The 21446-nt window shown below is 27.2% G+C and overlaps 2 protein-coding genes and 1 long non-coding RNA gene across 3 annotated transcripts; all 3 read right to left on the bottom strand.

Annotated features, from left to right (window-relative positions):
- Positions 1–1135: 1135 nt before the first annotated feature.
- Positions 1136–2899, bottom strand: LOC118067934 (odorant receptor 13a-like). The gene is made up of 6 exons (XM_035084961.1): positions 2310–2899; positions 1954–2237; positions 1743–1842; positions 1516–1620; positions 1277–1426; positions 1136–1202 (listed from the first exon to the last, which is right to left on the bottom strand). The coding sequence occupies exons 1-6, from the start codon at positions 2763–2765 to the stop codon at positions 1146–1148; spliced, it is 1152 nt and encodes a 383-aa protein (XP_034940852.1). The 5' UTR covers positions 2766–2899; the 3' UTR covers positions 1136–1145.
- A 1938-nt stretch (positions 2900–4837) lies between these two features.
- On the bottom strand, positions 4838–14053 carry Nepl16 (Neprilysin-like 16). Its single transcript, XM_035084994.1, has 14 exons — positions 13482–14053; positions 12274–12493; positions 11201–11308; positions 9569–9783; positions 7882–8013; positions 7687–7785; positions 7173–7333; positions 6878–7064; positions 6600–6776; positions 6374–6530; positions 6028–6314; positions 5798–5956; positions 5458–5534; positions 4838–5374 (listed from the first exon to the last, which is right to left on the bottom strand). The coding sequence occupies exons 1-14, from the start codon at positions 13683–13685 to the stop codon at positions 5275–5277; spliced, it is 2283 nt and encodes a 760-aa protein (XP_034940885.1). The 5' UTR covers positions 13686–14053; the 3' UTR covers positions 4838–5274.
- A 67-nt stretch (positions 14054–14120) lies between these two features.
- Positions 14121–20845, bottom strand: LOC118067964 (uncharacterized). Its single transcript, XR_004690455.1, has 2 exons — positions 20708–20845; positions 14121–14198 (listed from the first exon to the last, which is right to left on the bottom strand). It is a non-coding gene; the product is annotated as an uncharacterized lncRNA (long non-coding RNA).
- Positions 20846–21446: the final 601 nt, after the last annotated feature.

Genomic DNA, 21446 nt, shown 5'->3' with positions numbered 1-21446 from the left:
TCAGTTCTGAGTCCAAATTTGTCTTAGACTTACCCCACCCAAACTAACAGCTGGATGGTATGTCGTGATGTTGGAAATCCTCATCACTGGGTACCATCATTACATCTTTCAGAATATAAAAATAAGATCAATTTAAAGAAAAATTAACATCTGTTTAAAAGTCTTGTTAATTGGTACGTAACTTTTTATTTGATATATTTATATCCACAATTGTGCTATTTCAAGAATTATGCTTGAAACGTTTGTCTTTTTCTTTTCCCCCAGCTGAATGAATACATTTGTTGACGTTTCCAACGGTGAGAATTCGATATTAAAGATATTTTGGTGATTATTAATAAATTCTACTTTTTTTTCTTTTTCAATTTTTTTTTTTTTAAATATTTTTATTTTCATTCCAAAAAGCAATTAAAACATTTTTATTGAGTTTAAATATCGATGTTGGAATAATTGGAGTATTTTCTGTCTTAGGCAAGTTAATAGTTTACTATAAAAATTAAATCTGCAATATTTCAGTTCAGATTGCACAGTCCTAGATCTGAGTTTGTACATCCTGCTCTACATAAACTTATACGATAAGATTAAATCTGTAGGCCGAGGAATAGAACAAGTGAGATTACACAAAAGAGAAATAGACAGATATCAGATATTATCGGTATAAAGGATCGATAATAATAATAATACGATTATTTGCGTGCACGAATGCGTGTACATTTAAAGAACATTTTGCACGAGAGTATATCTAACTATATTTGCCAATAAAGAAATTCTACTAAAAGCATGTAAATCTATATCATTACTAAATGAAAGATCAATTGAATAAATTAATTCAATTAACATTATTTAGATTGCAGTTTTTGGTAGTTACAGGTGCAATAGATGTGCTATTATGGAGCTATAAATTGCCACATGTTGAAGGCTTGTAGTTGTGCTATGATATGTTTTATTATGCATGTATTGTATTATGATTAAATTTCAACATCCATTTTTGACCTGAACACATTCAATTGTATTGTAATGAATTTTATGGGCTCAAATTATTTAAATTCAGGTAATTAAAAAAATATTGACAATAATAACATAGGTCTAGGATTATTTATTGTTCAATGTATTTATTTGATACAATAAATGATGTACTATGAGATACTTTACTCAGAATGCATAGTTTGTAGCACCGTAAAGTAAGAAAACGCTGTACTTAAGACCTAAATATTGAAAGCAATTATTGTTATAATTGTTATAATAATAGCTTTATTGAGTATTTATGACAGGAACTTACTGAAGTGAAACTCATTAGAGACATGTTATAAAATTTACCAGCAGTAATTGTGCTTGGAATAAAAGATCTCATAATGATAATCCGTAAGCTTTTCATGAAATCTGCACCTATCCAATCAGACTTATATATTGACATACCAATTGCTTCACTCTAAATTTAATAATGCTATATAGATATATATTATAATTATTTGGATAAGTTTTTTTCTTTTAGAGTCATACTTGGCTAGGATAACTTACTTCACTCATTAGTTCATTTCCACTATAACTGAACAGAAAAAGTTCAAAAATTGCTGAATTAAGAAATGATGAATATTTCATTAAATCACCTTTCGCTTGTTCAACCTGTTATACAGGAAAATACTTTTTTTTAATAAAAATCTCATCTGCGTAATGAACACATACATTTTAATGTCTTCAACCTTTTGCTTTTATTACCCTTTATTTCCTTATTATAAGTTTCTTACCATAGTAATTTGAACTCCTGCAAAGCACAAAAGCCCACTGCTAATGAGAAATTGACCCAACGCTAATATATTTATTGTACCTTCAACGCGCTCAGCAAATCTAATAACAAGGATTCATTTAAACTTGAATATTTCTATTTATTTTTATTTTTCTTTTTCTTTTCAACTAATCTGAGATTTTTTTTGTATTGCAGATGAACGATTTACATACAGTATTGCACTCTGATGTTGGATCACACATTCTTTAAACTCTTCTTTATTATCAGCCTCACTCTTCAAGGCTTCCAATCTCTTACGTACAACTTTGAACTTCGCAGCTCCATGCATCACCATAATGAGATTCAGACTAGTTGCACCAGCGATTGTACAGCCTCCTAATCCTCCAGAAGTGATAGAATATATGTATAGATATCCATATGCTGGATAATTAGTTTGATTATCATAAAAGTAGCCACGAAATGGTAACTTTCGTTCATTGGTACCAAGCAGAACTGACTGTATATTACAAAATAATTATTTGATCTATCAATCCAAACATTTATCATGAATTTCATCATGGACACTTACCTCTAGAAGCGGTATGAACATGAATGCAAGAATGGTTGATATCACAGTGAAGATAAAATATTTAGATAATTTAAAAACAAAGATACATTTGTCTTTTAAAATTTCTCGATCTTTTAAATTTGATTTTTCCCAATCAGTTTTCATAGTTTTAACGATATATGTCAACTTATCTTGATGTACTGTGTAAATAACAATCCTTACAACAGAAAGATAGAAAGCAATTCCAATTAAAGCACATTCTGTTGCATCAGCAATGTCTTTTCTGTGGTGAATAAAATCTGCAGTTACTGCGATAGAGTATGATGTTAAGATTAAAAATACTAATGTTCTATGAACAATTCTTAATCGGTTTTCCACCATGCTACTGTTGTTTTGATCTAACGGCCATATAGATAGTACTTTATTCATCATCATAGTTGGCAAAATCAATTGCTGATATTCACTTAGGGTGGACATTTTTTATTCAAAGAGAAAGAAAATTTTATTTCAACTTCATGCGGAAGTTAAACCTCAATAGTCTCTTTGAAAGGTATCCTAGAGAGTTCATGCAATAATGTCTTTTATAAAAAATTTCAATTACAGGGTAAGAACTAAAAGTTATCAGTTAGTGACCGCTGCTAAGTTATATCGATCTTTCTTTCATTCTTTATTCTATTCTACTGTGTGATTACCCTCAAGTACATCTGTTAAAAATTCTGATTGGAAAAAAGGGACCTCCCCCCCCCTTATATAACCGATGTCATTTTGTGGAACTTTTCAACTTGATTTCCTTTGTAAGAATAGAAAATAACTGGATATTATAGATTCTGTCAGTATAAGCTAAGATTGCAAAGACATCAGTGCAAATGAAGAATTAGAAAGTGTTTCTGAAAGAGAGAAAATGATATTCCTGATTGAATAGAAATATCTAAAGACATCTAGCTTATATTAATAAGCATGTTGATACATTAAAGAACTTAATCTGCAAGTATTAAAAGTTTTTAAACATTTGCTATCTTGATAAAAACCATTTAATAAGTCACTCTAAAATGATGTAGTTAATAAGCGGTTTAACACAGCTTTTAATACTTTTCACCATCTTTATTTATCCTTTTTTTTGTATTTTCCTTTTCTGTCATTAACAGCAGCTTTTATTCACTTTCCCTTAGATGTGTTTCTCATAACTGTGATTTTCTGACACAAAATTTCTTATGAATGAATTCTTCTCTATAATAGAATCTCTTAAATCAAACTATTGTCTCCATCTAGATAGCGGAAGAATTTTTATGATAAAAACTTTCACCTAAAGTTTCCTCGTCTTTCTTCGACTGTTACCAGTCTTTTATTCAGACAAAAGAACTTGAACTAAAAGGATCAATATTTTTATCCCCGAAGAATCATTTAATTATTATCAATAGATTTACCTCTTAAATATTTAATGTCTATCTTTAATAAGAGCTGTGAATATTATTTAAATTTAGACCATACTTTGACTTTTTGTACTTCTAAAGAGCTTTATCGATTGATATGATTAAAATTCCACATTTAGTTATTAGGTATCACATATTTACTTCCTGTCACTGTCAAGTTTGCTGAAACTTGTGCAAAACCTCTCAAGCTATGATCAATCAAATTTCAGTAGATTCCCTATCGTGTAATCGACGAAAACTCTTTGAAAATTTCAAGTGAATATCATGTCACGTCCTATCCATATCATCTATCATTTATCTTATCATAACATCTAGAAGGGTGCAACAAAATAAGAATGGTTATGAAGTAATTAAGTTATATTTTAGTATAAACTGAAACATGTATAATTCAAAAAACTAATCCTAAATGACACAGTGTTTTATAATAAATAAAGAATAGAGTAAAATAAAAATAACAGATTGTTGTTTTAGATTCACCTTAATTAATAATACTGAGGAATTTATTCAAAATCTATTGTTTTTATTTTATACTATTTATTTGATCATTCTTATTTAACAGTATTCTATTTTTCTAACAATATCATATAAATTAGATTTTTTTATACATACAGAGCTAGATAAATTTCAACAATAATCAAGATGTTGAAAGCCAAATTTATGCATAACAAGCAAAATTCTAATTTTTTGTAATATTAATAATTAACATTAGTTAATAAATTTTGAGATCAATTTACAATTTTTTGTACAATTGTTAAAAACCTTATCTTATTTTCTCCCGAAACTGTCGCTTACTTTCAAATATATAGAGAAAGTTAATTGAAAAATAATTTTATTTTTATTATTCAAATATAGTCATTAAAAATTTCTTTTATTCCCATTAATAATATTTTAAGAATTAATGAATTGATTTTATTTTAATAATGGTAATAGCATAAGCTTTGCCTACAAAATTTCTTTTCAACATCAATAAATTATTTATTTTGCAACAAAAAGTTTCATCTTTAAATAAATATAATTTATATCTATAAAAATTTTACAATATTTTATGGTAATTCTTATTGATATTTTCTTAAAAAATACCATCAGTTTCATTTGTTTTTTTTTTTAAATTTAATTTAATTACAAAGTTATTCCACTAATAATATTGACTGTGATTGGCGTGAAAATATAGTGAATTATTTTAGCACAATAATAATTTACTTTTTTTTTTCGAATTGACTTTAGTAAATGCAATAAAAATTTCAATGAGTTTGTAGCCAATAATTATATTGTATTTGAAATTTTTTATGTCACAAAATACTTATCACATTTGCTATATATAAATGTATCTTCCACTTAACTTAACAACCGTCAATATTAAAGTCACTCGAGATAATGTAATTTCATCATCTTTTTTCTTATAACTATTGACTTAACAATGTCATTAATAACCGTAAACAGAATAAATAAAAAGTTTCTAAAAATATCACACATTAAGCCAATTCTATCGTCTATAACATAATAACTTATTACTACTTCATTTAATCGCATTGTGTAATTTATCAATGATTCATCTATCACCATGTACTGCATTTATTGGGCGGATTCATACGTGTACTGGTAGAACAACGAAAAGCTTCAGCGAATGATAACGAATTCATCATGACAACATTTACTCTAGAAAAATCGACGATTTTAAAATTACAAAAAAAAATTCTATAATGACACAATGTATGCATAAGTACATAATATATTCATACCTCTCTGGGGATGGAATATGATAGTTATGCTCGCTGGAAATCAGATTGCTATCTGCACTTGTATTAGTGCAGTAAGTCTGAAAATAAAACTATTATTGAAATTTCTGCATTTATGACTATCCTGCCTAAAGCACTGCAAATCAATTCGTAATTCTAACAAAAAAAAAATCAAATAAACTTTAGTTTAATAACAAGTTTATTATTTATAACTAAAATAGATTTTTTTGTTTCAGTAGTAGCTACATTTTTTTATGATTACAAAATTCATTGAAAACAGTTGGAATATTTGATGCTTTACTTCAGTGTTAAATGTTGAAGTTATATTAAACAAAATTATTACCTGGGCAGCGCTTATAAAAAACATTTGACTTGGACGCAAAGCTTCTAATAAGGGTAGAGTTCGATCTCTGCCATTTGTTAAAGTGTGCCAAGTTTGATAGGAAATTTGTATTGCTCCAATGTCAGCAACATTTTCGTTTTTAGTGACATTCCAATCAAACTAAAAAAAATATTTTTTGTAAAAAAACGAGAAGGATTAATTAAAAATGATGTAATGTAATTGATAAGTACTTGTACATCAACTTCATCACCATAATACTGTATTTTTCTCCAAAATCTTCTTGCATACAACTTAGCTATACACTCAATCCTCGCTTCAAGTTGATTCCAAGACTTAGGAGTTATCCGAAGCCAGTTATTGACATTTAAAATTGGATCTGAGTTGTAGCGTCGGCGATGCAGATCAAAGGCATGGAGGATTTCATGAGCAATAACTGAGCCCAATGTTGCATGAGCTGAATAAGCTGGCCCCCCTTCCCAAGACCAAGATACCGCAGTCATCATAGCAAGTGGTATCACTGTCAAACATCAATTCAAATATTTATGTAAATACATAATAAAGGCATTAATTAATTACCTATAGAATTCGTTGAAGATTCATAGTATGCATTCACGGCATATGGACTTCGCCACCTCTCTTTGAAATTACTTCGAAGGACTTGATCCATTGGCCTGCGAATTTGTCGAAATCTTCTCATGACGTTTTTTATGAAATTATCCGTCTCAACAATAATCTGAAGACAGATACAAATTAAACAAAAAAGGTTTTCCCTATTTTATTATTCTATAATACATTAAATTACCTCAGCAGCTTCCTTCTGCAGCAATGTTTTGTTAAAAAAACCCGACCAGACGGTGAACTTTCCACGTAGATGAGCAAGTTTTAGAAGAACTTGTGCTCTGGTATGATCGTCAAGCCATGATTTAATTAATATTCTCTCTGCTAGTGTCTCTTTTATACGTTCGAAAAGATGATTAACCTTAATAATAATTTTATCAAATGGAGTCATTGATGAATTACCTCAATATACTGATCTGATATTCTATCTATGTATAGAAATTAATTGCATAATAGACTTACTTGACCAGCCAATATTTCCAAATATTCAGGTTTGTATTGCTGTACATAAACTGCACCAACCATTTCAGGGAAAAGGACTTTTGTTAATTTATTACAAGAATTATTCCAATTATCGTTGGCAGTAACATTGACAATATCATACAGAGTATCCACCGCGTACAGAAATAATAAGCTGTTATAAATAATTCTATAAAAAAAAAAAATTATAAAATGAATGAATTTTATTTATAATAAAGTGATCCTATAAATCATTTAATTTAAAATTAGAAATATTTCTAGGGAATTAAAAATATACCTTTTAGAGAACTGGTTGAGCAATTTTCCTAAACTTCTGAAGTACCGTGGTGCAGTAATATATACATAAATAAGTTGGTCATCAGTCATGGTCCCATGATTGTATTTATTATTTATATCAGTTTCAGTCAACGTGAAATTTAACAGCGTCTTCCACCTTATCTGACCAGACAATGTAGTTTTTAATGATAAGTGTCAATTCATCAATATTAATTATATAATTAAGTCACGCTAATTTGATTTTGATGCAATAATGAAATATCAAAAATAGAAAAAGTAATATCAATAATTGTTATTATTCAATTATCGCGTGTTGACTCGATTATATTGTTGGAACTATGCCAATTGTGAAAATATAAATGTTCTTTAAAAATACTTTCAAAGGTATGCAGTAAATATTTTAGAAATTTAGTATATCAAAAAGTAAATATAAAAACTGTTGATCCGATTTTTATTCACTAGAAAAGAGTTGAATCACTGTGACCCAATTTTATTTAAATTTTTCATTCACTTACATAACTGAAACTATCTTGCAAGTACGTAAGGTTGTAAGGCACGTATACTCTTTGATCCACATCAACCCAATCATACAAATCTTTTTGACGAGGGTAAATCTGAAATGTTTGTAAATGCCATTTCAATTCATTCACATGATGTTGATGTTGCTGATAATCACACTATTTATACATATTAATCAAGCTTTTCCATACCTTACTTAAAGCTAAGCAAAATTGCATAAGAAGGTAGGTTTCGTATGACCGTTCACGCTTTCCCATGTTTTGTGGTAAAAAATTTTGAAGGATCTGTTCAATCATTTGACATCTAATTTCTCCATTTGTATCCTGTGAATTATAATGAAAAACAAATAGAACGTAAGTGTAAATTATTAATGAAAATTATCCTGTTAATAATGAAAATAACTTCCTAATGGCAAATTAAAAATTGATGAAAAAAAAAATTCATTAAAATTATTTGCATTATTTAATGATTAGTGTCACAACATTTTTGTATATAATTTCTTGTTTTAAGACCTGATAAAATAAGCATTGACCTAAACCTCGAAATAACACAGCAATATCCTTGTTCTCATCGATTCTACCCTAGTAAACACTGATATTCCTTGAATGACTACAAATAAACATGCAAATATTGAATATTTCGATAATGCTTATTACTAAAGTATCACTCTTTTTAAGAGATCCACCAGTGTGTGGAATTAAAAAGAAGTCAAATCGATTTTTCTGTACATTGTTCCTCTACCATAATGATCATTTATAACGGACTATTTTGTTTTTCACAGATTAAATGTTTATGACAAAAAGCTACTATCTATAATGAATTTCACAGTGGGTATACATAGTATAAAACAGAATAGAGATAACACATTTTCAAAGTTTTCGATAAGAATACTCTCAAAGGCCAAATAACATTCTAAACTTACGATGCTAGAGTTTTTTTATTCTTTATCTTCAACATTGTAGTTACCTTTAGAAAGCTTATTGTTTGAAGTATTTAAAACTTACTTTAACGTTGAAGGTATAGAATAAAAATTTAGTAGGTTGTTCAACATTTGTAAGTATTGTTTTTCTATTTTTAATAAGCTAATAATTATTTATAAACATTTCATAATCAATGTTGACATCATAAATTTATTATAGAGTATTTTAAATATTCATTTGAAAGATCCTTTCAGTTTTTTAAAAATAAATTTTCGATGAAAAATTCATGATAAAATATATTTAAAATTTTTTAACATAAACATAAGATCACCATGAATTTATGCAAATATATCATCGTTTTAAGAAGTGAATTTTCTCTTTAAAAAATATATGAGTTTTTTTGTTTACATGTTTGTCAACTCTTAAATACACTGATGAAAAAATATTACAACTTATGGCTTTGCTAATTACAATATTGATTTATGAAAATAGGTGATAAATAAGCTTAAAATGATTGATCAAAACTATCAGCATGTTTGTATTCAATGACCTCTAAGTAGTCATCAGCTGATATTTACATGATTAAAGCCTACTCCAAAGCCAACTATGAGCTTAAAAATCATCATTTTATCAAGGAAAGTATTTTCCCTAAAACAATTATTACCTATACTCCAAGCAAGTGTGAATTAAAATTAACATGTTTCCACATAAAGATGTCTTTTACATTGATAATGCTACGTCTCTGTAGAGGAAGACACATAACGTAAAGTACCTAACTTAGAATTTTCAAGAACCAAACTCACAATAATGTACTTCTGAAATAAAAGATGTATTTATTTTTTTTAGATAAGTGGTCCAACAAGTACACAAGTCAGGTTCATGGTTTAAAAATGAAAGTGTCTGTAAGGGAAGCTTGAAAGTGAAAAGTTGATTATAGAAAAAAAAGAAAAAAACTTACTTGTTTCTGCGAAGGAAAAGTATTTGCCAAATGCTTCGAAGGTAAATCAAGAAAAATAGACATTCTTGAATGATTGTAAAGGTCAACATCAAGATAGAAGTCAAATAGAGGGGCACCATTAATTTTTAGAAGATTCGCCACTAAAGGTGTTATATCAGATGGAGCTGAATTTCTTGGAGGTATGTATCCACCAAATTCTTCTAGGATTGCATACACTGTTAATATAACGTTAAAATAGTTTTAATTAATTTTTCTTCAGAAATAAAACAATTTTTTTTTATAATTAAATTTCTATGTTTTTATAGAAAAAATTATTTTGTGATAAAAATCTTCTAGTTACGGTAAAATGCAAAATTTAATTAAATTAATGAGAAATAATAATTTAATGACACCAAAATAGAGTTTATATAGCATTATTTAAAAATATTTATTATGTTCAATTAATATGTTAGCATTGTTATAATTTCGCGAATAATTTAAATGTGATATTTTATCGAATAATATGATATATGCATATAGTATACACCACACATGCTGCTTTCCTACACATTGATATTTATGTCTATAAAATAATAAAAATGGTTGAAAGTAGAGATATTTTATACTAATATAAAAGTACTTCGGGGAAGCCATATTTTCTGTTATACTGAAAATATTTTAGGTCAAATATATCATATAATAGTATAAACACACATTCCAAGTTTTACATACATGGAGATGTCTAAAAAACTGAAAACTGTGAAAACAATAAACCTTACATTTTTTTCGTATTATAAAATATTTACACTATTTCATGAGGTTCGATATATAGATTAGTTCCTCGTGAAAGGCGAAAAAAATTTCTCACAATAGTTCTATGCAAAGTTCTCTCTGCTAATCGTTTTAACTCAACGCTATTGAGCTTCGCAATTTAGGAATATTGACTACCCAAGTGTTGCCATCAAGTATAACTGCACCAACAATACGACTATAATAGCCAACCAGTATCACTTGAACAACGAGATTATGCAGAGCTATTTTCATGAAATTAGTGAATTATAAACACACTTCTATTTTCAAATAAATTAGTAGCATCGAAATAAATACATAAAAATGACAACTTTTTGATGAATGGGATCTTTGTAAAATCTATCTTTATTTATACATATATATATATATATATATATATATATATATATATATATGAAAGTCAATAAATCCAATATTTTTATGCTAGAAGAAGTTGGTCAAGGTTAAAGAAGCTTTTGTTATCACATGTACACTTTCTTATTGCACTCTATTCCACACTTGCAATAGTAGCGATTTTTCATTTGTGGTTTTCCACTGACGCTGGGTTAATGGAAGTTAACTTTACAGTGAATCGAGCCATTATGAGCAAAGCAGAAGGAAAAATGTATGAAGTAAGATACAGAGAGTGAGTAATCATTTTTGAGTTAAAGAAGAATACAATAATGCAACTGTGAGTATGCATTTCATATGTGCAATCTGGAAAAGACATGTAATATCTATCAAAAAATGATCCAGTTCATTGGGTGAATTAATTCGTTATCAATAGTATATTGAATATTATCATGCATGAATAAATTTATCGATACAAATAATGAAAAATCATAAATGATAATATAAACTCACTTTGTGTAAAATTAACATCCTTGTTTTTGTGTTCTATACATGATGAATAAAATAGTCCTAATTTATGGAAAACTCCAACCATTTTTCCTGTCTCGTTTCCTAATAATTCTGTAACAATAGAAATAATATTAAAATTAAATGTATGATTCGTTATTTCTTAAAAAAGTTTTATGTACCAAGTACAAAGGCAAACCCTTTCTCAGATCATCATGTCATATCATTTGATACAGCTTGAAAAAGCTCATGTTTACATATTCCTTACATTGTTAAAGCATTTTTTCATGATAGAAAACATTCTTTAGTGATAAATAATATTTAAAATTTGTAAATACATTTTAATTAAAATTATAATAAAGTCAAAATTATAAGTTATTTAATTAAAGCAGCATGTACTTTTTTTAATTATAGAGGATTAGGAAAAAGCTCTTGGTAAACTAAAAACTGTAGTGTTAACAATGAACTAAGTTGTATCTTATCATTTTTTGGCCAGTAGAGTAAATTAATCGATCAATTTTTAATCACCATTTATTCTTGTGTATACAAGAATAATATTTTATTAGCAAAAAAATAAAGATGTCGTTAATTTACTTACTTCGTATTAGCAAGAATTAATTTTGTTAATGTATAAAAAAAGTTGATATATAATTTTCAGGAAATATCACCCAAGTGTAAGAAAATAAATCAAAGTATGACAAGTATTGCATTGAATGCAAGTATTCTCTATGTCAAGTACAAAACAGTGATCGTTAAAAAAATTTATAGTTTATATTGTTTTTCGAAAAAACTATTCCAAAGCTCCAATATCCTACTTGGCACAACGGTAATAAAGTATGTTTTCTACTTGGAATGTATCCATTCTGGATGTATATTTTCAGAAGCCATTAAATGAGTCAATTGATTTTATATTAATGAGTGTCCATTCTCTGTAAAATAGCAAACATTTATAAAATTTCTGCTAGTAACGACGTATTTTTTTTTCTTGATATTTATCTTTCCTCCTACATCTTATTGATTACACGTGTTATGCAACTTACCGTAATATTATCTAATTTAGTTTCAAAAAGAGTACTTACTCTGTATTTTACGATCAACTTGTTTCTGGAGTATCGTAAAGCTGGAACTTGACAGTAAAAATTCATGATCACTATATCCACCACAAGCGAATCGATAAAAATCAGTACATGGGTCCACATTTCTATTCATTGATGCCAACATTTTTCTAGAAGCTTCATGGCACGCTTCGGTGGTACACAAGTCTTCTAATCCGTTTTGTTCTCGAATGCATGCATCGTCCTGAGAAAGATCAATATTACTCAATTATTTACAAATAATAATTGTTATAAACAAATTGCCACTTAAACAGGTTTGGATTATGTCCAGGAAGTTACGCATCGCCTGGCTTTATTGAGGTCAGGATGTACTAAACAGAGGTTTTCAAAGGATATGACCTTCCGGAACCATACGGTCCAGAGTTATTGATAGGCACTACTAGGAGATGATCTGCTGAGTGTATTTCAAAGATAAGACCTTCAAAAGACCTACGAAAATTATTCATAGATATGAACAGTGAAAAATAGAATTATTGGATTTTTGTTACAAACATCAACTGGTAACACTTTATTTTAAATAGAATATAGCGAATAACTAAAGTAAAGAGCGCTTTAAAGATCAATTCGGCTTGATGCTAACTTATAAAGACATTCTTTTAAAGAATAGATATCGAATTTACATGGCGTTAGCTTTTTTTGCTACAATAATTGTCATGTATATGTAAATGTTTTATGTTTCTTCGAAACGTACTTTTGATCATCTAGAACTTTATGTATTATTTAAATTTTTTGTAACAGTAATATTCAAGAGTAGAGAAAATTAAAAAAAATAGAATGTTTTTATAGAAACCGAGAAATTTCTCGGCAAGATTACAAGGTTTCAAAACTTGTTTTATACTCACGGCCTTGCGTGAAAATAAGAGCCTTTCAACTCATAAAGAGGGTGAAAATATAAATATCGTTTGGCTGCAAGTTTCATACTTATTTTTCTGGTCCTAACGTACAGTAAATATATCTTTGAGTATAATAGCATGAAAATATAAATATGAAGCAATCAATACAGTAATGTGAATGTTTTATTTTATGTAGCATTACAAGACCACTAGCTAGAAGAGATGATGATGATAAAAGAAAATTATATTAATTTAAAGTCATTAAAACTTTCATTATTGCTCTATTATATTTTATTCTATAAAGAGAAAAATGAAATATTGATTGACAACTAATCTTACCAAAGGAGCACAATCTCGTGGTTGATCTCCTTCCGGTAGAGTGGTAATGAGAAAAAGAACAGGACTAGTAACTAGCAAACTAGTAACCAATAACATGGCAAAAGTTAGTAAAGCTTTATGTACAGCTTCACTACGTCTGAGCCAGTAACAAGGTACACAGCATATCCATGTCCCCGATGGTTGACTTCGCTCAGCATGCACCATTGATTCATCAACATTACTTGTTTCATCTAAGGCTTGTCCATGTACTGATGTTGCTACGTAATCTTGTTGATGCCGATGATATTGGTGAGTATGCACATGGCTACCCGTATTACCACTGCTGCTACCACCGCCACCACCACCACCACCCCCGCTTCCACTTTCACGAACCACACGCGGCCCCGCCACTGGCCCTGAGACGCACAGCGTGCGAGAACCTTTAAATAGTCTCACACTAGCTGAATTATTCCTTTCACCACTCCAGCTTCTACTACCGTGACAATTCTCATTCACTGTACACAAAGCCACATCTGAAGTTTCTTTGTCCACTAATATTAGAAATTTCTTCCAAATAAATAGTTTTCCAGTTGTAATTTATTGCTTATAATATTAACTGTTCATAATTTTTTGTCTATTTTTTTATTTTTTATCACGATCTTGAATGTTAATTAAAACTGTTGACATTTACAATGGGTACTTTAGCACATTATTTGTTGAAAAGTAGTATGTATCAACCTGGAATGAAAAAGAACAAGACTTGGTTAATTTGTTTAATTAACAGTAAATAAAATTTTTGATATGCTGAGTAATCAATCTATTCTACAGCAACAAGTATTTCACTGTAAACAAAAGATCTCACGATATAAAAAAAAACAAAAAACAAAACAAACCAAACCAATTTTGTTTTTGAATAATTTTTATGTCACGTAGACTATTTTTGCTCCAGAGACAGTAAGTAACGTTGCATATAATATTTATATTAAATTAATTTATTGATTGAACGTGATTGAAATGTTAGTGATTTATAATATAATAGTTATTTATATATTATTTAGTGATACATGACATTTAAAGAGACAAAGAAGTTGAGATAAAATATTTGAAATTTGTAAATAATCAAAACCCAGGTCAATTTTGCTGGGTAATTTTTTTTTAATAAAATGAAATTGCCAAGTTAGTACTTACTTCTATGATAACGTTCAATGTCTTATTTTAGAACTCTCTATTTGTTTTTAAAGTACTTTTACTTCTACAAAGACTCCAAATTACAGAAGAGAGTAGTCTCGTACATATTTCATCATAACACATTTACTTAATATAATACGGTATACTTCTTTAGAGAAATTGAAAGATGCATAATTAGTTGAAGCTTTAATTCAAGTTCTTCATAAAAAAACTTTCTTGTGAAACTTTTATATGGCCCTATCTAATGGAAGAGCACGAAAATAGAACATTCATCACAAATGATTATATTTATTATTTAAACTTTTGAATTGTAACTCACATAATAACTTATCTTTCAGAGGCTCTAGACAGGTAAGGTTCTTTTCTAAATTGGACTTGCTTAATTTAATAATAAAAAAATTATATTCAAAATTATTACTTTTAATTTTGAATACTTATGAAAATTAACAAGTGTCACAAAGTATTCAATATTCAATGAAATAAAAAAAAATTTCTGTCATGATTTAAAAGTCGTTTCCTTTTTTTTTGATGGCATGGAATCTGATTTTGATGTAAAAAGTTTCTATACGACAGTAAAAAATTGGTATTGAATAATCAGTTAAGTCAGAAAAAATAGGTTAACGACGAACACTTAATCAGAAGTTTGAACAAAAGATAAATCTACTTATTGCTTATGAAGATGATCAAATTTGTCATCCACAAATAATTACAGTAAACTTTGATAAATTTCTACTTTTAGGAGAAAAACAGGAACATTCCTCGCTAACCTAAATCACTTAGTGCAGAGAATATCAAATAAATTTACAAACTAACCTAAATTTCAAATAAAAGATTAATTTATCGATATTAATATTCATCATTTGTTTCGTATTTTTATTTCAACATTTTCTATTTATTTCTTCAAAATATGCAGAGTAAACCAAAGTGTTTGATAATGAAACACTGTATATGTTTACAATAGTAAATACTATAAACCAACTGTCGTCATTTTTAAAAATGTCTTCGTGTTTGTGCCAAAACATTATAGGTTATGGCGTTGCAATTGTAAACACTTGAGTATTTTATTGTTACACATTTATTATTAGATTTTGTTAATTCGCGAAATAATCATATTATTGCAGTGATTTACAGTGATAATCGAAGCTAAAAAATTATTATACCTGTTTTTATGCATAGATATTAACGATGAATTTAAAATATATTTTTAAACGTGACAATTTTTCTCCCCTTTATGGAACTATCAAGAATATTTAATTAAAACCTCCACAGTTTTTAATTCTCAAAGAACTTATTTTTACTTTCAAAGTTGCTATGCAAGTATTACTTCGATCAAGCAAATTCTGTCCTTGTTAAAGGCTGACTCATACCTTTAGTGTATAAGAAAATATTCCTAAATCACGTACTCAAGCTCAAGTGAACATTAACACGTACGAATCGTCATCTCATAAAAATTGTTGCACATAGAATATAAATGGGATAAAATTATTTATTAATAGAATAAAATGCATGATGTTATGAAAAATAAAGCATGTATACATGTTTAAATTTCAAATTGAGACAAATATTTAAAAAAAATTGTAAGTATTTTAATTTATCATCGACAATCTAACCACCATCTTCATGCATAACATTATCTTTTATTGCTCATGTTTAGAATTAGAAAAGAAATATTTTTTAATATTTATTTTATTAAAAAAAATTAATATAAAACTAAAAATCATTCTCTCTTTTTTTCAAATTTATCTTAGATGAATAGAAAAAAGAGAAGATGATAAAAAGTTTTGAATGAAAGATTTGGAAATTGAATAAAATAAATCCTTGAATGTTTTTCGCTTCATTAAAGTCGAATTATTTTTATAAAAAAACCGCTTTTTTTATTTACAATATAGCTCTTGTAAAATCATTAAAATTTTCAGACATTTATATGATTTATTAATTGTAATTTTTTTTTATCATCCATGTTGTAGTGTTTATTATTATTTACTTGTCATAAAAAAATAACTTGATATTATAAATATAGATAAATAATCGCCTGAATAAATTTTTCTAGTGTAAAATTATCAAAGTTTATTTATTTATAGAGAAGTTAGTAAAAGAGTAACCTTGATGCTTTGAAAGGTTCTTTTTTATAAGTACTCCTTTAATTTTAAACTTGATTCTTTGTGCTTATGAGGAAACGAAATTACTGTATACATTACTGAATCTAGTTTTCATATCTATTACAGACACTACTTTTTATTTAATTCTTAATTTCAGGTATTACGTTCTCCCTTCCTATAGCATGCAAATTTATAGACTTTATTTAATCATACTTTGCCTGGTAATGATATGCTTTATTATGACAATATTTTTACAACGAAACAATCGACAATTAATATATATATATATATATATAATTTTCGTTACAATTCAATTAAAGGTTTGAAAGAAATTCAATAGTAGAATTTAGTAAATATTTACTCTTCTTCAAACACCTTTAGCATTTTAACCTTGACACATATAGTCAACACTCACTACGGAACTTCCACTTGGTCAAGTTCAAAGGGGGTCGTCTTTTGAAAGAAGATCTTAAGAATTGAAAATCGAATAGATATTTTAATTTAGTAGCCACAATAAATAATAAAAAAAAATGTATTCTCGTTAAGTATAATGAAAAGCTTACATTTATACATCACACTTGCGGCAGTACTCAAGCTCATCAATGCACACTTTCGATCGATTTTATGAATAAAAAAGATGTATGCTTATCAAACAATTTTAATCATTATTCAAATCTGTAATATCGGTGGCGTACATTGCAAAGATTAATTTCCAATTTATTATCTTTTATAATAAATCATAAACTACTTCCTAACTTTTTATGGTCAATTTTATTTTATCGTAGAATTTATAGACAATAAGTCTTTAAATAAACACTAATCGTCATTGTTTTAATATCCTATGGATGAATTGTTTAATTACATGAATGATCAAATAATCGTTTGTTGAAAGTTTCTCGTAAAACGTTTTAAATGCACGAAAATTTTATGAACTAACGATTTTTTTTTTTTTTAGATTAAATTTAGTTCTGCATTAATTGGACTAATCAATAAACATCACTACTGCCGATAAATCGATAGAAATAGTCTTTTATATGAGATACTTACATAACTGTATCGACAATTACTAGACAAAAATGTCGATACAGGTATCGATATTTTTTTTTAAACAAGTCAAATTGGAAATGAATGCATTTTTGTTTATCTCAAGGCATCAGATTCATCAAGGATCTTATTTTCTAGGTATGAAAATATTTTATTACATTTTATGGAGGATAATATTGTCATAATTTAATTAATATTACGAATTGTAAATAAACTTTATCATACTCACGTTCTATTTATCAATAAATTTATGAGCATGAAATGCATGACATTAATTAATTTCTCAATAAATTATTCTGTGTTAAAAAATTTCTTTAATGCTCACATCTATTTTTTCGTAGATAAAATGTCACATTGATAATTGCCTAAGAATGAATTTCCACTTTCAAACGGAGTTCAAAATTTGACTATAATCTCTCAACTTCTAAAATGATTCAAAATTTTACAGTTTAGAATTTTTATTCTACTTAAACTATCTATTATTTTTGTTGAATAATTGTTAAAAACTGTGAAGACTTCTTGGAAGCTTTAGGAAAATTTTATACGAGAGTTTAGGATAGAGCTTCTCAATTAAATAATTACGAAAACGATATTTTAGTGTTTGTAAAGTTAAAAATATTATATTAGAACTCACAGAATAGAAAAAAAAATTTTTTTTAATTTATCCTAATAAATAAATGACTTTCGACATAATTTTTATTCTAATTATTCCAACAAAAGACACGGAATAATTCAGATAAGCTATTTTAAATAAAATATTTCAATTCATGATACAGTAACATTATCTGTCGCACCTGTTATCGATATATTTCCCTTGGTATATATTCAAATCTCATAGCAAATATTGAGGATGCTAAAAATACCACACATTTATTGCCAATAATTATTATAATTAACTTGATGCTTTCTGCATTTAAATATAAACGTGAGAAAATTTGTTTGAATGCGTCATTTAATGAATTTAAATTAATTCAGTACATGTATGTTATGAAGAAAAATTTGTCCTTTCTCACATGAATCTTTATTTTTATCCATCTTTTCATACATTATCCGAATGTTATTTATTTAGATATCTGTTACATTTTATATCTGAAAGCAAAAGAAATCTTGTAGTATATCCACAATTTAATATTCACATATGAAGTTCTCACTAAAATATTCTATTATTTTTATGTCTATCCTATAATCATATGCCACAGAATTTATTTACTCTATTTCTATTGTTATTTACTCAAAACAAATTAAATAAATGAATTATACTCTAGTATTTTTTACATTGGATTCAGTGACAAATACTTCAAAAATGTAGATTTTTAAATAAGTTTTTTAAAAGTTTGTTGAAGTTGAGGTATAGTAAAATCGAGTATAAATATTTGTTTAAATTTCAAGGTGTTCGCATAACAATCAACACAAACATTTCAAAACAAATACAGTTACTTTGCTTTACCAAATTTAAATATTTAATATACTTTGAATGTATCGACTTTTTTTTTTCGTTACAGATTCTTTCTGAAGAGAATTTCAGTTTCTCATTGAATCATTACTTATTCAAAAGTAATTTGGATGAAAGATTTTAATGATTAAATGAAGAGACCATTGAAGTAATAACGATTAAAAATCTTTAACTGAGATTTAACAAAATTAGAATAAATCAAGAATCATAGAAGATTCAATAAAATTGGAAAAAAGAATAGCTTGATGGATAGATTCTAATTTTTATTCGTCAGAATCGTATATCGACAATATTTTTTTTAATCGACTGAAATCAAGTGCATACTAAAGGAAAAAAATAACACGGTAATGAAAAATGTTTTGATAACGCATTGCTTTCTCATGACAGGGTAAAATGTGTCACTTTTTTTCTGATCTTAATACAATAAATAAAAAGTATGGACATAAGATACAAAGTCAATAAAACTAATTTGAAAAATATATATTATTTACATTGATAGGAAAACTGTCAAGTGTATTTTTAGCTGTCCTATAAATTTTATATTTTTTATGCTCTAAATTCCATAAAGCAACAATTTATTTTTTACGGGAAATCAATTTTGAAGAAAGCATTTTATATAAAGTATAGTGATAATAAATATTTCATATTAATTAATAACATTAATATCAATATTATTTAATTGTAGAAAGTTCTATCATCAATCAAATATTTACCAAAGCTAAAATTAATGATCAGTCTGTTTTTATTATGTACATAGCATCAACTGTCAAGTATGCATTACTTACAACTTGGTGAATTCATGTCTGAATTCCAAGATTCCCAGAATACCAAAATAATTGTTATATGTATGATTGGTGGATAAATTAATCTCTTCAAGGATACTTTACTAATTTTTATTCACGCTTAATTTGAAAAGCCAGTTAATAAAGTGATATAGAAAAATTTCTCATACATATTCATAAAACTTTAACACTGAATGATGTTCTTACGATCAATGATCTATGTTTTCAAAGAAAAAAATCAGCTTTAGATTATGTAGCTGTCACAGACAAATTTCATTTTATTTAATAGAAAGAAAGAAAGAAAGAAAGAAAGAAAGTGAGCAAATATTCGTACTCGTCAGAATAAATAATCGTAAATTGTTTGCAAAAAAAATAAATAATAATTTAATCAAATAAAATCAATCTTAATATTTTACGTATGAAAATAATCTTTTTAATGATTTTTAATCATTTTAAATACAACAAAAGCTTTTATATATGTTAGAGGAAAATAAATAAAATAGAAAAAGTTAAGAATAAATTAACCAACTTTACCTCCAAGATTTAAAACAAAATGTTTTAATTGAGTATTGAATTAGAATTAGAAGTATTAATAAATAAAATTTGCAGAAAAAAACATTAGTATTTATGTACACTAGAATATAATAAAAATTATTGATTTAACAATCGAAATATAGTTACTGTTAATAATCGGCAATATTATCTGAATAGAAACGATTTCCTTGGTGTATTGCACATCTCTCAAAGGTAACACGCGGACTAGTGAAATGACGTAATGTCTATCGTTGGCGCCTGCTTTCCAAGCTCAACCCCTTCCCGTTCGATCTCCCATGCACTGCCACTTACGTCGACCAACTTCCCCTACATTAATTGACTTAGCGCATGGACTGTACGAAACCCCAATAGTTTAAACTTTAAATACTATTGTGATCATGAAAACTAAACGTTGATGTTTAAGTTTAGTATGACATTCATAAATACATTTAAATCCTTTATATTTTTTTTTTCATCCAATTGTTTATTATTGGGCTCATGCTTTCTATCGATTGGTATTCGATAATTTGTGTTGATCTCATGCCAAGTATCCTAATTCGATTGAAAAAGGAATAAAATCTTCCTCAAGACAGTATTATTTTATGTGATGATTGATTATTTTCAATATAATCGACAAGAATTGGCATGTTTTTAATATTGGAATAAAATATAACCAAAAAATCAATAGTATTGATAGCATAGACTAATTGATTTTTTTTATCTTTATGGAAGTCAGACTTACAAACAGCTCTCAAAACAATTCTTTTTAAATTATTAAACAAAAGTGAGTACTCCATTTTTAATATTTTTATACTTTTTATTTAGTTAATTATTTAAATAGAGTTAAAAAGGTTAAAATTCATTATTACAATCAACATAACCCCAC

Source organism: Chelonus insularis, unplaced genomic scaffold (genome assembly GCF_013357705.1).
Source record: "Chelonus insularis isolate UGA/USDA-ARS -01 unplaced genomic scaffold, ASM1335770v1 contig_398_pilon, whole genome shotgun sequence".
NCBI lineage: Eukaryota > Metazoa > Arthropoda > Insecta > Hymenoptera > Braconidae > Chelonus > Chelonus insularis.
Note: the sequence above shows the minus strand (reverse complement) of the source record. Positions and strands in the feature narration are given on the sequence as shown.